The 14941-nt window shown below is 49.4% G+C and overlaps 2 protein-coding genes and 1 pseudogene across 2 annotated transcripts; 1 reads left to right on the top strand and 2 right to left on the bottom strand.

The window, feature by feature from the left end:
- The first annotated feature begins 2152 nt into the window (after positions 1-2152).
- LOC101751787 lies at positions 2153-4943 on the top strand (annotated as a pseudogene).
- A 732-nt stretch (positions 4944-5675) lies between these two features.
- Positions 5676-6848, bottom strand: LOC777039 (olfactory receptor 14C36-like; the record flags this gene model as incomplete). The annotated part of the gene is made up of 1 exon (XM_040654547.1): positions 5676-6848. A coding segment is annotated over one exon (576 nt), but the record flags the coding sequence as incomplete, so codon positions are not given.
- Positions 6849-6851: 3 nt separating this feature from the next.
- LOC107056267 (olfactory receptor 14I1-like) lies at positions 6852-7229 on the bottom strand (the record flags this gene model as incomplete). Its single annotated transcript, XM_015301275.3, has 1 exon — positions 6852-7229. A coding segment is annotated over exon 1 (378 nt), but the record flags the coding sequence as incomplete, so codon positions are not given.
- Between the last annotated feature and the right edge of the window lie 7712 nt (positions 7230-14941).

Raw genomic sequence — 14941 nt, 5'->3', positions numbered from 1 at the left:
GGAGCTGCATGTGAGTGTGCTGGACAGCCCAGGGAATGGGCATGACATGCAGCTGATCTGATGCCATTCACAGAAAACTGAGGTTTCATCAGTTGAAGGTACCCTCAGGCACCTTGGTCATCACTCAGGGTCTGTGTGTGAGCAACTGACACCCCGCTGAAGGACCAAGGACTCAGAGCAGGAGCTCACATGCAGGCAACTCCTTGTACACACCTGAACTGAACCTGAGGAATCCCAGCTCCTGTGGGTCCATGGGGAGCTGAATCCCATTTAAGCCCCAGGCTCTCCACCCAGGGATGAGATGCCTGCACTGCCTCAGCTGGATCACTGCCCTGCCCAGGGGAAGTCCACCCCTCCCTGTTCTGGTCTGTGTGCCCTTTTGGTTACAGCAAACATTCTATGGTAGGAATAACTGTATGTCTGTAGCTTTACACTGTCCACTGGACAACTGGTGGTTAATGCAGCAGATTTCAAAGTAGAGTTATGATGCTGTTTTTCGGGAGCTGTTGGTCATGGAGACCTAGGGACATCTCAGGAGAGATGAGTGGAGAGGGATAAATGACATCCTCTGCTGCTGAGCTGGGCCAGGCTCCTGGGATACAGAGAGCTCCTACAAGTGGGCAGTGCTGAAGAGAGACAGCTGTGCCCAGGAAGAGCACTTCAGCATAGAAGAGAAATGAGCGTGAGCAGGCTGTGAGATCACTGGAGGAGTATTGCTCACAGCTGTGGACAAGGTAAGTCTTGGGCTGTGGGCAGTGCAGCCTCTTTCCCTGGAGGGATCACTAAATTTGAGACAACCCAGAGCAGATCAGGATGCAGACAATCTGTGTTTCTTTATCAGGGAAAAAGACCTGCTCCAACAAAGGGCTTCGGTGCTGCAGCATCAGAGCACAGCCCTGAGGGCTGCGTGTCCCAGGATGGCTGCAGGCTGTGCAGCCGGGGGTGCAGCCGGGTGCCCAGGGCTGTGGTGCAGAGCAGGGTCCCTGCTGTGCCCCAGGGGCTGTGTGCCGGGGCAGGGACTCTGCCGCCTGCCAGGCTCAGCACTCAGCCTGCCCGGGGAGCTGCCCAGGGCGCTGCGGGGAGACGTGTGGGGGGAAGGAGCCCCGCAGCACAGCAGGGGCCTTCTGCTGCCACAGCTGATGCGTGGGGCAGGGGGATCACAGCTACACTGCACCATAGGGTGTTTCCAAAGAAGAGACACAAGGCAGGGATTTTCCCTTTCCTTCTCATAGTAAAAACGAGAGGAGGCAGAATTCTAGAAGGGGCTGTCGGTTTTGAAGGCATCTTTGAGACTCCTGAATTGCACTTTTTTCAATCACTTGTTTTGTGAACAGACACACTGAATGTGCTTTCAGACTCTGCTTTCTTAAATGATGGAACCTGTTGAAATTGTTGTTTTGTGCAGACATGAATTATGCACTTAACCTGCAAAAAGGCAGCGTTCCCAAACAGAAATTTAAGGGTGCAGAGTTTGGGATTGGGGGCTTTACATTCAGTTCAGGTAAAGATATGAAATATGGTAACAGATGAAAATATCCTGGAAGATAGGATAAGAATAGAAAACGGGAGGTAAGCAAAAGCTCCTTCAGCTTCTTTGGCTTCTGGAATGCTGACCTTCATTAAATTAATTTCAGGTAATGGAGTTAAATGAAAATTGTCCTAAAAGTAAGTAAAAGTTTCATAGTATACCAGGAGGTGTGACTCTGAGAATGGTTTTGACTCGTCATTATCTTCTGCACTCTGAACAGGACTCCATGCCCAGGAACAGCTGATGCCCAACAGCAGCTCCATCAGCGAGTTCCTCCTCCTGGCGTTGGCAGACACGCGGCAGCTGCAGCTCCTGCACTTCTGGCTCTTGCTGGGCATCTACCTGGCTGCCCTCCTGGGCAACGGCCTCATCAGCACAGCCGTAGCCTGTGACCACTGCCTGCACACCCCCATGTACTTCTTCCTCCTCAACCTCGCCCTCCTCGACCTGGGCTGCATCTCCACCACTCTCCCCAAAGCCATGGCCAATGCCCTCTGGCACACCAGGCACATCTCCTACGCAGGATGTGCTGCACAGGTCTTTTTCTTTTCATTTTTGTTTTCAGCAGAATATTCCCTTCTCACTGTGATGTCCTATGACCGCTACATTGCCATCTGCAAGCCCCTGCACTACGGGACCCTGCTGGGCAGCAGAGCTTGTGCCACCATGGCAGCAGCTGCCTGGGGCTATGGAATCCTTAATTCTCTGCTGCACACTGCCAATACTTTCTCCCTGCCTCTGTGCCAAGGCAATGCTGTGGATCAGTTCTTCTGTGAAATCCCCCACATCCTCAAGCTCTCCTGCTAAAAATCCTACCTCAGGGAATTTGGGCTTATCATGGCTGCTGCCCTTGTGTTTTTTGGGTGTTTTCTTTTCATTGTTGTGTCCTATGTGCAGATCTTCAGGGACGTGCTGAGGATGCCCTCTGAGCAGGGACGGCACAAAGCCTTCTCCACGTGCCTTCCTCATTTGGCCGTGGTCTCCTTGTTTGTCAGTACTGCCATGTTTGCCTACCTGAAACCCCATTCCATCTCCTCCCCATCACTGGATCTGGTGGTGTCAGTGCTGTATTTGGTGGTACCTCCAGCAGTGAACCCTCTCATCTACAGCATGAGGAGCCAGGAGCTCAAGGATGCCCTCGGAAAAGTACTCCAATATCCACTGTTTCTCCATCAAAATGATGTTCAGCATACTCTCAGGACTACAAAAATTTAGGAAAAGTCTGATTCATTTTACGTGATGTTTCCATTTTTCATCAAGTTCGTTTGTCATACCTTTGATAAATTTAATTCCAATTAAATAATATTCATCATCAGTCTTTATGTTTGCTTATTTTTAGTTCTATGTGATGAACCTATTCTACTTAAAGAACTAGGTTATATGAAGAGATAACAAAATCCACAGCGGATCATTTGTTTTGCCTCCCATCTGGTCTGGATCATCTGAAGAGGCTCAGGACCTAAGAAACAAATGTCACACGGAGCAGCAGTGTCCCTGAGGGATGTCTGTCAGTGCCTGGTGGGGACTCTGCTGCCTTTGAGTTGTGCTGCTGCTTCTGGAGCCCTGGAGCCACAGCCACGGGCAGCAGCAGGACGTGGTCTTTTCAGTGCTGCTCTCTTTACAGTTTCCAACTGTTCTCCTGTGTCCTTGCATTTGTGTCAGTTCTCGGTTCTGGTGCAATTGGTGACAGTGCTATTGCCTGTGCAGTGGCGTCCCTGTGTCTGCAGGCAGGGCAGGCAGTGTGCAGCACTGTGCCACAGCTGGCCACCCTTCTGGGACCATCATAGCAGAAGGGGCTGTTTGGGGCTTAGCCAGAGGACTGGATGTCACTTCCAAAGCTGTGCTAGGAATACAGCCAAGGAGTAGACCTCAGGAAAGTTCTCTTGCTTTCCTGGCGTTCTGCATGGTTCAGAGTCCCTGGATGATCTGTGAGGACCAAAGGGCAGACGAGTGCTCCCTTCTTTGTTTTACATGGCCCAGCAAACATTCACTGGTCTTGAACAGAACTGTGTGGGGCTGCCCCTGCTGCTGTGGGGCTGATGGCAGATGCTGTCCTGGACAGGAATCTGGAGCAGCCAGGAGATGCCGGGGGATCTCCAGGGACAGTGTAAGAGTCTGAGCAGGCAATGAATGCTTCCATATGCAATGACAGGCCACTGATCCAAAGGAGCAGGGGAACCTGAGGGGCCCACAGGCAAATGAGGGCTCTGCAGTGGTGCTGCTGAGCCACCAGTGCAGATGGAGAGGGACTCAGCAGTAGAGATCCCATCCAGTTGGGACTGCCTTCCACCCTGAGCAGCACAGGGTCAGCCCGGTGTCCCAGGGCACCACAGCTCCCTCACTCTGCAGAGCAGCTCCACCAGCTCAGGGTCCCTCAGGGAGCACGGAGAGGAAAGCAGGAGGGAATCAGGAGCTGCTGCCAGGCCAGCATGGACACACCAGCCTGGGTAAGGCTGTGTGGGAGGAGGGCTGGGCCTGGAGAGGGGCTATGGAGCATTGCTGTGTGTTCAGGGATGGATGGATGAGAAGGAACATGCTTTGCTTGCCCTCCTGCCGTAGGTGGCTGCACCAGAGAGGACCTTCCACCAGCACCTGGATGGGGCTCAGCCACCCACCTCACCCTCCGTTCTCCAGTGCTGTCACTGCTGATGCACTCAATGACCTCCCAGTGCTGCTGCCCTGCTCATCTTCCAGGGGCCATTCAGGAGCTGCAGTGACAGTGACCTGGCATCAGCACTCCAGTCACCTGTCCTCAACCTGCCTCTCCCTTGCTCCTCTGCCATGTCCTGTCCCTGCTGGGATGAGTGGTGTGGGAATGTGCTTCCTGTCCCCACAATGACTCCTTCCAGCTGCTGGCCTGGTGGTTCTGATACTGGACTTGATGATGTGCAGCAGAGTCCACTGAGAAAAGATGATGTGAAGCAGCATTTTTGCAGTGGTGGCCTCCACATTCATTTTGATAATGAGAACTTGTGCTCAGAAGCTCAAAGAGCCTACTGGTACAACCATGGCTTCAGTATATTGCTGCTGGCCTGGAGCTTCTACTCCAGCATTATCTGCATTGGTCATAACCCAGGAATTTCATAGACCAGCAACCTACTTTCTTCCTCATGTCATGGCATAAACCAGTGTCCTTCACTCTGATAGTGTTTGCATTAGCTCATGGATTAAATGAGTTTGGCCTCTCTTAGTTATTTGAGGCACAATCCAATGCTTTTTGCTCTCCACCTCCAAAGCAGATTAACTGTACATAACCTTCATCTGAGGACTGACCTGAGGAGTCTTTTCACACTGTTCCTTTTTAATTTCCATAGTTTGGTGGGGATGTTTTCCCAACGTGATGGGTTTCACCACAGTGACTGTGACCTATACTTGAGTCTTTCAGGCTGAGTTTGACACCGATGACCCAAAGTAGTTCACAGATGTTTGTGTGTACTGAGAATAAGGCAGAGTTTCTTGGCTTATCAGTAGCCATTTCAGCGCTGGGTAACCCGCAGAGATACACTGACTGGTCTGGGAGGCATTTAGTGTGCTGGGTTGGGCTGCAGCTACCGGGACCAAGACAACTGTTGGCAGTGCACTGCCCTGAGACCCTCTTCCCAACTTCCATCTGCAGCCTCCAGAGGGCTCTGGTCTCCTGCAGGTCTTCTTGGACAGCTGCCCATCCCAGACAGGACCTCGTGGGCCTCTGGGGATGGCAAGGGGTGCTTGTGATCACACAGTGCAGCAGAGTTAACTTATCATTTAACCTTCAGTTCATATGCTTTTCCTATTGACATTTATCATTTCCTATCTATCTATGTAAAATACTTATCCTTTTAGGGAGGTAAACCACACTGGTGGGATATGGCTGAGGACATGGCACTGACAGATGTGAGCCTGAAAGCACAGACCCCAGCCAGGAGCCAAGGGATGGCCTGTCAGCTATTGCAGGCTGAAGTCACTGCACAGTTTGACTAACAGCCATATACTTTCTGCTGGATTGCGGGTTTCTGAGTGCAACTGACCCCGGCAGCTTCAGAAATGGCTCACAAGAAGAATGACAGACAAAGTCACTGCATGTTCTTTTTTTTTTTAATTAAGATTCACAGAGAGCCTGGCTCCATATGTGCAGGGTGTCTGGGCCACACTGCATAAGTACAAGCTGAATAGGAAATGATCCGGGTGATGACAAATCTGAGAAGTTGAAATAATTTTGACCTTCTTGCAGGCACTGTCCACATATCTTCAGTCTTTAAGGGGAAACTTCCTCTTGAGTGGAAAACGCTGGAAAGGTTTGAGAACCTACTGTTCTTAGCTCCATTTGTGTTCAAGTGAGCACACAGCTCCATGTAAACTAGAATATTCAGCTGAAAACTTGTACTAAAATGCCTTGTAAGTACAATTTGTTGAACACTTCATATTTTATTTCAGGTAAAAATAAGTGGAAAGCAAAAATAAATTTCCTTGTTTTCATTCCTTCTATTACTTCAGTTTTAATCTTCAAATTTTATAGATCTAGACGCATATTTGTCTATGTACACTTTCTTGTTGGCAGCAGGTTGAAATCCAAGACTAATTCTTCTATGTTGCTTCAAGTCCATTGCTTTATTGAACACAGTGAGACACATCTGAGTAGTTGAAATATGGAGTAAAGCTTTTACTATATTGCTCTTAACGAAACAAAACCAACAAACAAACAAAAAAACACCCACACAATCCAAAATAAAACAGTGTGTTTCTGTAAAAATCTGCATTACAAGACCTACATATATAAAGATGGGCAGTTCATTGCTTTCAAAAGACATTTGGCCATCAGTTCCCACAGAGCATCCTTGAGCAATTGGTTCCTCATACTATAGATAATAGGGTTCAGTGCTGGAGGCACCACTGAGTACAGAACAGCCACCACCAGATCCAGGGAAGTGGAAGAGATGGAGGGAGGCTTCAGGTAGGCAAACATGCCAGTGCTGAGAAACAGGGAGAGCACGGCCAGATGAGGGAGGCACGTGGAGAAGGCTTTGTGTCGTCCCTGCTCAGAGGGCATCCTCAGCACGGCTCTGAAGATCTGCACATAGGACACAACAATGAAGACAAAACTCCCAAAAAACACAAGGACACTAAGCGCAATAAGCCCAATTTCCTTGAGATAGGACTGTGAGCAGGAGAGCTTAAGGATGTGGGGGATTTCACAGAAGAACTGATCCACAGCATTGCCTTGGCAGAGAGGCAGAGAAAATGTATTGGCAGTGTGCAACACAGCATAGAGAAGCCCAGTGCCGCAGGCAGCTGCTGCCATGGTGGCACAAGCTCTGCTGCCCAGCAGGGTCCCGTAGTGCAGGGGCTTGCACATGGCAACGTAGCGGTCATAGGACATCATGGTGAGAAGGGAATATTCTGCTGAGAGGAAGAAGAGAAAGAAAAAGACCTGTGCAGCACATCCTGCATAGGAGATGGCCCTGGTGTGCCAGAGGGCATTGGCCATGGCTTTGGGGAGAGTGGTGGAGATGCAGCCCAGGTCGAGGAGGGCGAGGTTGAGGAGGAAGAAGTACATGGGGGTGTGCAGGCGGTGGTCGCAGGCTACGGCTGTGCTGATGAGGCCGTTGCCCAGGAGGGCAGCCAGGTAGATGCCCAGCAAGAGCCAGAAGTGCAGGAGTTGCAGCTGCCGCGTGTCTGCCAACACCAGGAGGAGGAACTCGCTGATGGAGCTGCTGTTGGGCATCTGCTGCCTCTGGGCATAGTGACCTGCCTGTGGAGGGAAAAACGTGAAAATGCTACTTTAGACCTCTCGAAGCAAACCCTACTCTCTGTCTTCTGAAACCTCCCAAACTGTCTCCCTCCCTTCTGCAAGATCTTTGCTGCACCATTCCTTGAGCTATGGTTGCTGTTGGCTGACTTTGCCACTCTGCTCAAGGAGCTCTGCTGCTGGCTCTGGATGAGTCAGCCCTGCTCCACAGCAAGAAAACAATAAAATCAGGGAGTGATCTCAGATTAAAAACCTGAGATATCATGGAGCATTCCACAGATTTCTCAAAAGTAGACAGCTGTGCTCTGTGGACATTGTTTTATGCTTTCTAGTTGCCCTAGCACTCATGAGGAGTGTTTTTAAGGTAGAAATCCTTGGTCACTCTGAGACACTCCAAACAAAAACTTTTGAGGTCAGAGAGGCAAACACTATACCCCTCACTTCCGAATGATCGGCCCGGGTTATATCAGTGTTTGCACCACTGGAGGACAGTCCAACTCGGGAGTAACCCTGACATGAATCTGGGTGCTGATAAGAGCAGAGGAATCCTGGTTAGTTGTGTAGACCTCTGCACATCTGCAGTTCTTGGGCATGGAGTCCTGTTCAGAGTGCAGAAGATAACCATAAGTCTAGACCATGCTCAGAGACACTCCTCCTGCTATACTATAAAACTTCTTTCTGCTGGGAAAAAGCTCAGTTAAATCCATAACTTGAGTTTAATTTCATGATCTTCAGCATCCTGAATCCATTCTTAAGTAGAAGCTTAAGTAGCTCTTAATTTCCTCTCATTTCCTAATGATATTGCAGCTTCCTGGATATTTTCCTCTTAGGACATGTTTCCACATCCCATATCTTTACCCCAACTGCTCTTAGAGGCCCCACACCCAACCTTTGTGCTTCTGAATTTCTGTTAGAGAAAGCTGACTTTTTGAAGGATAAGTGCATTGCTCATGACTGCAGATATTGCTAATTATAGCTGGTTCCATCCTTCGATAAAGGAGAGGCTGATAGCACATCCTGTGTGAGTCTGTACAAAACAAGTGATTGAAAAAAGTACAGTTCAGGGGTCTCAGAGATGTGTTTATAGTTGACAGCCTGTTTAAGATTTCTGCCTCCAATCCTTTTCCCATTCCTAAGAATAGGAAAAGGAAAATCCCTGCCTTGTCTCTCCTCTTACAAAGTGCTTTTGGAAACATTTTGTGGTGCAGTGTAGCTGTGATCCCCCTGCCCCAGGCAGCAGCTGTGGCAGCAGAAGGCCCCTGCCCTGCTGGGGGGCTCCTTCCCCCCACACGTCTCCCCGCAGCGCCCTGGGCAGCTCCCCGGGCAGGCTGAGTGCTGAGCCTGGCAGGCGGCAGAGTCCCTGCCCCGGCACACAGCCCCTGGGGCGCAGCAGGGACCCTGCTCTGCACCACAGCCCTGGGCACCCGGCTGCACCCCCGGCTGCACAGCCTGCAGCCGTCCTGGGACACGCAGCCCTCAGGGCTGTGCTCTGACAGTGAAGCACAGAAGCCCTCAGCTGGAGCAGCTCTTTCTTCACAGTAAAGAAACATGGAGCACCTTCAGCCAGATATCTAATGGGATGTCCCAGAGTTAGTGATCTCTCCAGGAAAATCAGAGCAATTGCCTGTAGCAAAAGACTTACCTTGCCAAGGATAGTGAGAAATGCACTCTGGGCTTCTCAAAATGCTTCTCAAGGGCTGTGAGTAATGCTCCTTCAGTGTGCTCACAGACACTCACACTGCACACATCCTGTAATCTCTCTCTCTTTCCCCTTCTATCCTTATGTCACCTGCAGATCATGCCCCCAGCCCTGCTGTGCTGTGCAGAAGAGCTGCTCCTGGGCACTGCTGTCTCTCTGCCTTCAGCTCTGCCCACTTGTATCAGCTCCCTGTGTCCCAGGAGCCCGGTCCAGCTCAGCAGCAGAGGAGGTGATTTCCTTCTCTCCCTGCAGATATCCACAGCCCTCCTGAGCTGACAGCTCCTGCAAGGCAGCAGGGTCATCACTGCAGAACATACTTCAAAGTCAGCTCAATTAATCAGCATGCCCACTGGATTCCAGAAGCACGGTTGTTACAACCAAAAGAAGTTTGACCATGAGAGAAGTAAAAGCCAAATCTGGAAACCTCTGCTCATGACCCATAACAAAAATGACACACAGACATGGACTGGGAGGAGGACTTCCCCTGTCTGGGTAGTGGTAGAGCTGAGGCAGTGCAACCATGAAATTACAGGATCACAGCATGGCTTAGGTTGGAGGGGACTTAAAAGTGCACCTAGTTCCAAGCCCCCAGCCATGGGCAGGGCTGCCAAACACCAGATCAGGATGACCAGGATCCCATCCATACTGACTTGGAATGTCTCCAGGGATGGGGAATCTACAACCTCTCTGGACAATTTCTTCCTGTGACTGTGTGTAAAAATGTCTTTCTAACATCCAACCTAAGTCTCCCCTTTTTAATTTAAAGCCATTTTCCTTTGTCCTATTACTATCAGACCATGTCATTCTAACCCTAGGGTTAGGCATCTCATCCACTGATTGAAAGCCTGGGGCTGAAATGGGATTCTGTTCCTCACAGAACCATGGGAGCCGGTAATGCACCTCCAGTGAGCTCTCAGCCTGCTATTGTGCCACACAACCCGTAAGCTCTCACCCTTCTCTCCTCCCCATCTCTGGATGGTCATGGCCCCAGCCCTGCTGTGTGTTGCTCAGGAGCTGCTCCTGGGCACAGCTGTCTCTCTACAGCACTGCCCACTTATATCAGCTCCCTCTGTCTCAGGAGCCCAGCCCAGCTCAGCAGCAGGGGAGGTGATTTCCCTCTCCCCACAGCTCTCCCTAGAGATATCCATGGCCTTCCTGTGCTGACAGCTCCTGCAGGACAGCACAGTCATCACTGCAGAATGTACTTCCAAGTCAGATCCTTTAATCAACACGTCCAGAGGATTCCAAAAACATGGATGTTCCTAACAAAAGAAGTTTGACCATGAGAGAAGCAAATGCCAAATCTGGAAACCTCTGCTCATGACCCGTAACAAAAATGACAAATAGACAAGGACAGGAAGGGGTGGACTTCCCCTGTTCTGGGCAGTGATAGAGCTGAGGCAGTGCAGGCATAACATTACAGAATCATAGAATGGCATAGGTTGGAGGGGACTTTAAATAGCACCTAGTTCCAAGCCCTCAACCACTGGCAGGACTGCCAGCCACAGATCAGGCTGCCCAGGATCCCATCCATCCTGACCTTGAATGCCTCCAAGGATTGCGCACAAAGAATATCTTTGGGCAACCTGTTCCACTTCCTTTGAGTTGAAAATGTCTTCCTAAAAGCTGAACAAAATCTCCCCTCTGTACTTTAAAGCCATTTCCATTTTTCTTATTACTGTCACACCATCTCATCCTAGCCCCAGGATTCGGCATCTGATCTGCTGATGGAAAACCTGGGGCAGAAATGGGGTTCTGTTCCCCAGAGGTCCATGGGAGCCAGAAGTCCTCTTAGTTGAATTCAGATGTGCACAATGAGGTGTCGGTGTGTGAGCCCCTCATCTGACTCCTTGGTCTTTATTCAACAGGGACTGCGTTGCTCACACAGACACACTCAGTGATGCCCAAGGTGCCTGGGGTGATCCTAGTTGTGTGCTGGTACTTGTAAAGTGTAGTGGAACATCTCTGAGATAGACACCTCCTTCCTGAGCATCAGCTGAGGGCCAGAAGGGAGGTATTCTTGGCCATCCTAAATGCCACCACAGCCCTGTGCTTAGGACACCCAGTGTGCCTTTTGCACCTGTCCCCATGGAGCATGTTGTATTATTCCGCTGACCAAATGGATGAGCTCACAAAAGAAGAGGCAGATCTTCCTCTCTGTTCCATCTGTGGCATACTCTGGAGTTCAAGGCATTATCAAATGCATTACCAAAACTTTGGCACATCTACATACTTTCAGTGATGACACCTTATTTTGCTCTGGGCTCTCATTTGAATGGCATCAGAAGAAGCCTAGGGTCATGCCAGTTCCCATTTCAGAGGAATCTCGCAGACGTTGTTCCAGTTTGAAAGAAGAGGAAGAAAGATGAAATCAGCAGTTACGGATGTGTCATTCCCACTCCAGTTCTTGCTAAAATTATGGAGAAAATGATGCTGGGAATCACTGAAAAACACCTGAAGGTCAATTCTGTCATTGGTCACAGCCAACACGAGTTCATGAAGGGAAGGTCCTATTTTACTTGATGTCCTTTCAGTAAGAAGTCACCCATGTAATTGACAAAAGGAAGCCAAATGATGTTACCTATTAGGATTTCGGTAGAAATTTAAATACTGTTCCTCACAGTATCCTTCAGGATAAAATTTCCTGCAAAACCACTAGGCATAAACATAATGTGATGGGTGAGCATTTGGCCAATGAGACGGGCCCAAAGGATTACAGTAAACTTGTTCCATCAGGCAGGGGGACGGTCACTAGCAGAGTTCCCCAGGGCTCCATTTAGGGACACTTCTCCTTAAAGTTTTCATCAGTGACTTGCAAGTAGGACCAGAGGATGTTCTGAGCAAGTTTGCTGATGATACCAAATTGGGAGGTGCTGTTGCCTCCACTGAAGTTGGAGAGGGCTTGCAGAGAGATGTGGACAAGTTAGAGAACTGGGCATGCAGCAACCACATGAAGTATAACAAGAGCAAGTGCCTGATTCTGCAAGTGGGTAGGGTCAACCCCGGACATACACACTGACTGGGGATGGGATGCTGTCTTGCTATCAGGGATTTGGGGGTCCTGGTTGAGCGAAGGTCATTGGCCCTTTCTGCTCTGCACTGCTGCAGCGTCACCTGGGACACTGGGTGCACTGCTGGGCATCGCAGAACATAAAGGACATAAAACTATGGGAGTGTGTCCAAAGGAGAGCACTGGACGAGGACCCCAAGGAAAGGAGTTACAACACCAAGATTGCTGGAGTTCAAGAAGCATTCAGACAACACTCTCACTGATATGGCCAGCTATTTGGGTGGTTGCGTGGAGACAGAAGTTGGACTTCATAATCCTTGAGTGTCCTTTTCAACACAGGATATTCTAGGATTCTATGATCGTGGGTGCAAGCATGATGATGTTGGAGTCACTGTGCTGTGGCAGTGGATAGGAGCTTACTGACACCTGAGTCACTGTGTTGTCTCGGTGGTGTAGGGAGCAGTGATGTCAGAATTACAGAGTTGTGGCAGTGGTCAGGACTACAGTGATGTCAGAGTCACTGCGCTGCTGAGAGGAGACACGCTCAGAGAGTTCAGCACCACTGTGTTATATCAGAGCTGATATGAGCACAGTGATGTAGCAGCAAGTCAGGAGCTCTGCATGTGGGTTAGCATCAAACATGGCATCCCCAGAACCAAACACTCCCAGTGAGGAAATGATGCCTCCACCTTGGGCCTGAGAGATCTGAACTTCAAACTTTTGTTGTCACTGACTGCTTGTTCAGACTGGGCCCTTCTCACATCCCACAGCCTGGGACAAACTGCCCATGTGGGACTTGGGCCTCACGGCATCCTTGCACCCTTTGCAGAGCCTGGGAGCTGCTGTCCCCTTGACTTTCATTTGACTTCCAGGGAACCTCTGTCCCACCGCCCCAGGAAGGGCCCTGAGCCAGCAGGAGGGACAGGATCTCCCTGCCAAGGGTCTGGGGATCAGGGCTTGGCCTGTCTTCTTCATAACACAAAGGAGTCTTTTCTCAACATCGCAGCCACCATCCCAGTGCCTTTGCCTGACTGTAACCATGGCTTCCAATTATCTGCTCTAACAAGTCCCTGGGGAAGCTTGCTTGTTAGTGGCCCTCAGTGGGGCCCATTAATACTCCAAGACACTTCTCTGATCCTTCTGACTTGGTTTTCTTGAGCCCTTCATGCCATCTTCTCTCTGCACTGGAGGTTGATGGACTCAGCAGCAAATGCCCCCATGGGCACATTACAACCTAAAGAGTCCTCCTGTGCCTTGTGCCTTCCTGTCATCTTCTTCAGCTGTTCAGAACTTGTACACCTAACTGGAGAGGTATCTGGAGAGAGCTTAAAGAGGAAGAGATTGATGGGCATTTAAGAAGTCTCAGTATTTATTTATTTATTTATGGTTGAGTTTAAACAAGAATTTAAAGCAGCACCTGGCAGTTGATACTGATCCAGGATGTCTCATAATGAGCTTTGCTCTAATACAGTGTGGACAAACGTCCTCCTCAACTTCCCCACTCCATTTCTACTCCCATTGGCCCCATGGGACTGGCATCACTTTTCCTCACATTACTCTTCTCCTCTGGAGTCACCCGCTCACTGCTAAACCTCCTTTGCACCAATTCCCTCTGGCTTTCTTCAGAGAAGCAGCTGCACATAATCAATGAAAGAGTTCTCTTTTTTGACAACAAACAGAAGGAAACATGATGCAATTGAATGAACAGAAAAGCACAGTGATCAACTGCATGTCTTGTCCAAGCTGCACCTAATGGGGTTTGTCTTTCACAAAGAATATATGTACAAGTTATGAGTTAGACAGAGATAGGAAGGGACAGATATAATCACAGTGAAGGAGTTGACATGAAAGTCCGTCAGACTTTGGAGAGATGGAGCAGGTTCCTATAATCTCCCTGAAGGTTGCAGATCAGCCGGATAGTTCGAGGTATTTGAATGAAAAAAGAGCAAGGGATGGGGAAGTCTGGAAAGGAGTGGGAAGAGCGTGTGTGTGGATGGCCTGCTGAAAACATGCCCTTCATCATGGTCATTAATTTAGGAGAGCTGGAGACCCCTGGAGGATGAGGGACATGAAATACGCAGCAGGGTAGAGCAGCAGTGGACGCTGGGCATTAGTCACAGGGCATTGGCACTGGCTCCGCTGTGTCCCTGTACCTGAAGGCATTCGTGTACTGCAAACACAGCTCTGGAAAGCACAGCCTGTTCTTTAAAAGAGAAACAAAACTAAACAAAACAAAATAAAATAAAGACTCAAAATCCCTTTGAAGTCTCTAATTTCCAACTTAAAATGAAATGGGACATAAGGGATATTCAAAGTTGAGAAGTGTGTTAACAGATTTTTATCAACTCCAGATTGATGGCTTCTGTCTGCTGTTGGTGACCTGAAATGTGGAGGCACCACTCCTGATCATGCCTATCCTCCATCTTCTAGCCATGGTCTTGTTCAAATAAAAAAGTTGGAGACTGACTTCTTACATCATTTCTGAACAATAGGTCAAAGATGAATGGTAATAAACTAAAAGAGAGATTTACATTCGACATTTGGAAGGAATTCCCAACATTCAACAGGTCATGATGTGAGGCATGGTGCTGGTGTGGAACAGGCAGCCCAGAGAAGTTGTGGCTTCCCCATCCCTGGAAATGTTCATGATGTCAGTGGCCACAGGCATCCAGATCTACCGCGTGACAGCCCTGTCCACACCAAGGGGTTTGGAACTGGATCTTTAGGGTTCTTCCAACCCAAGGCACGCAAAAATCCTACAGTTCTTGTCAACCTCTTCCAACACAGAATCCTGTTTGCTCAGGTATTCCCTGATCACGTCCTCTTTCACCAAGGACACACATGCCTTGCACCAACATTTCCCACCAGTCTCTGGCACCTAGGACTCCAAGAGGCCCAGTATTAGAGACTTTCCATGTCCTGTCTCACCAGGTTCCCTGCCCCATTCTACTGTGGCCCCACATTCTCCCCAGCCTTCCT

The sequence above is a fragment of the Gallus gallus genome, chromosome 33 (genome assembly GCF_016699485.2).
Source record: "Gallus gallus isolate bGalGal1 chromosome 33, bGalGal1.mat.broiler.GRCg7b, whole genome shotgun sequence".
Taxonomy (NCBI): domain Eukaryota; kingdom Metazoa; phylum Chordata; class Aves; order Galliformes; family Phasianidae; genus Gallus; species Gallus gallus.
Note: the sequence above shows the minus strand (reverse complement) of the source record. Positions and strands in the feature narration are given on the sequence as shown.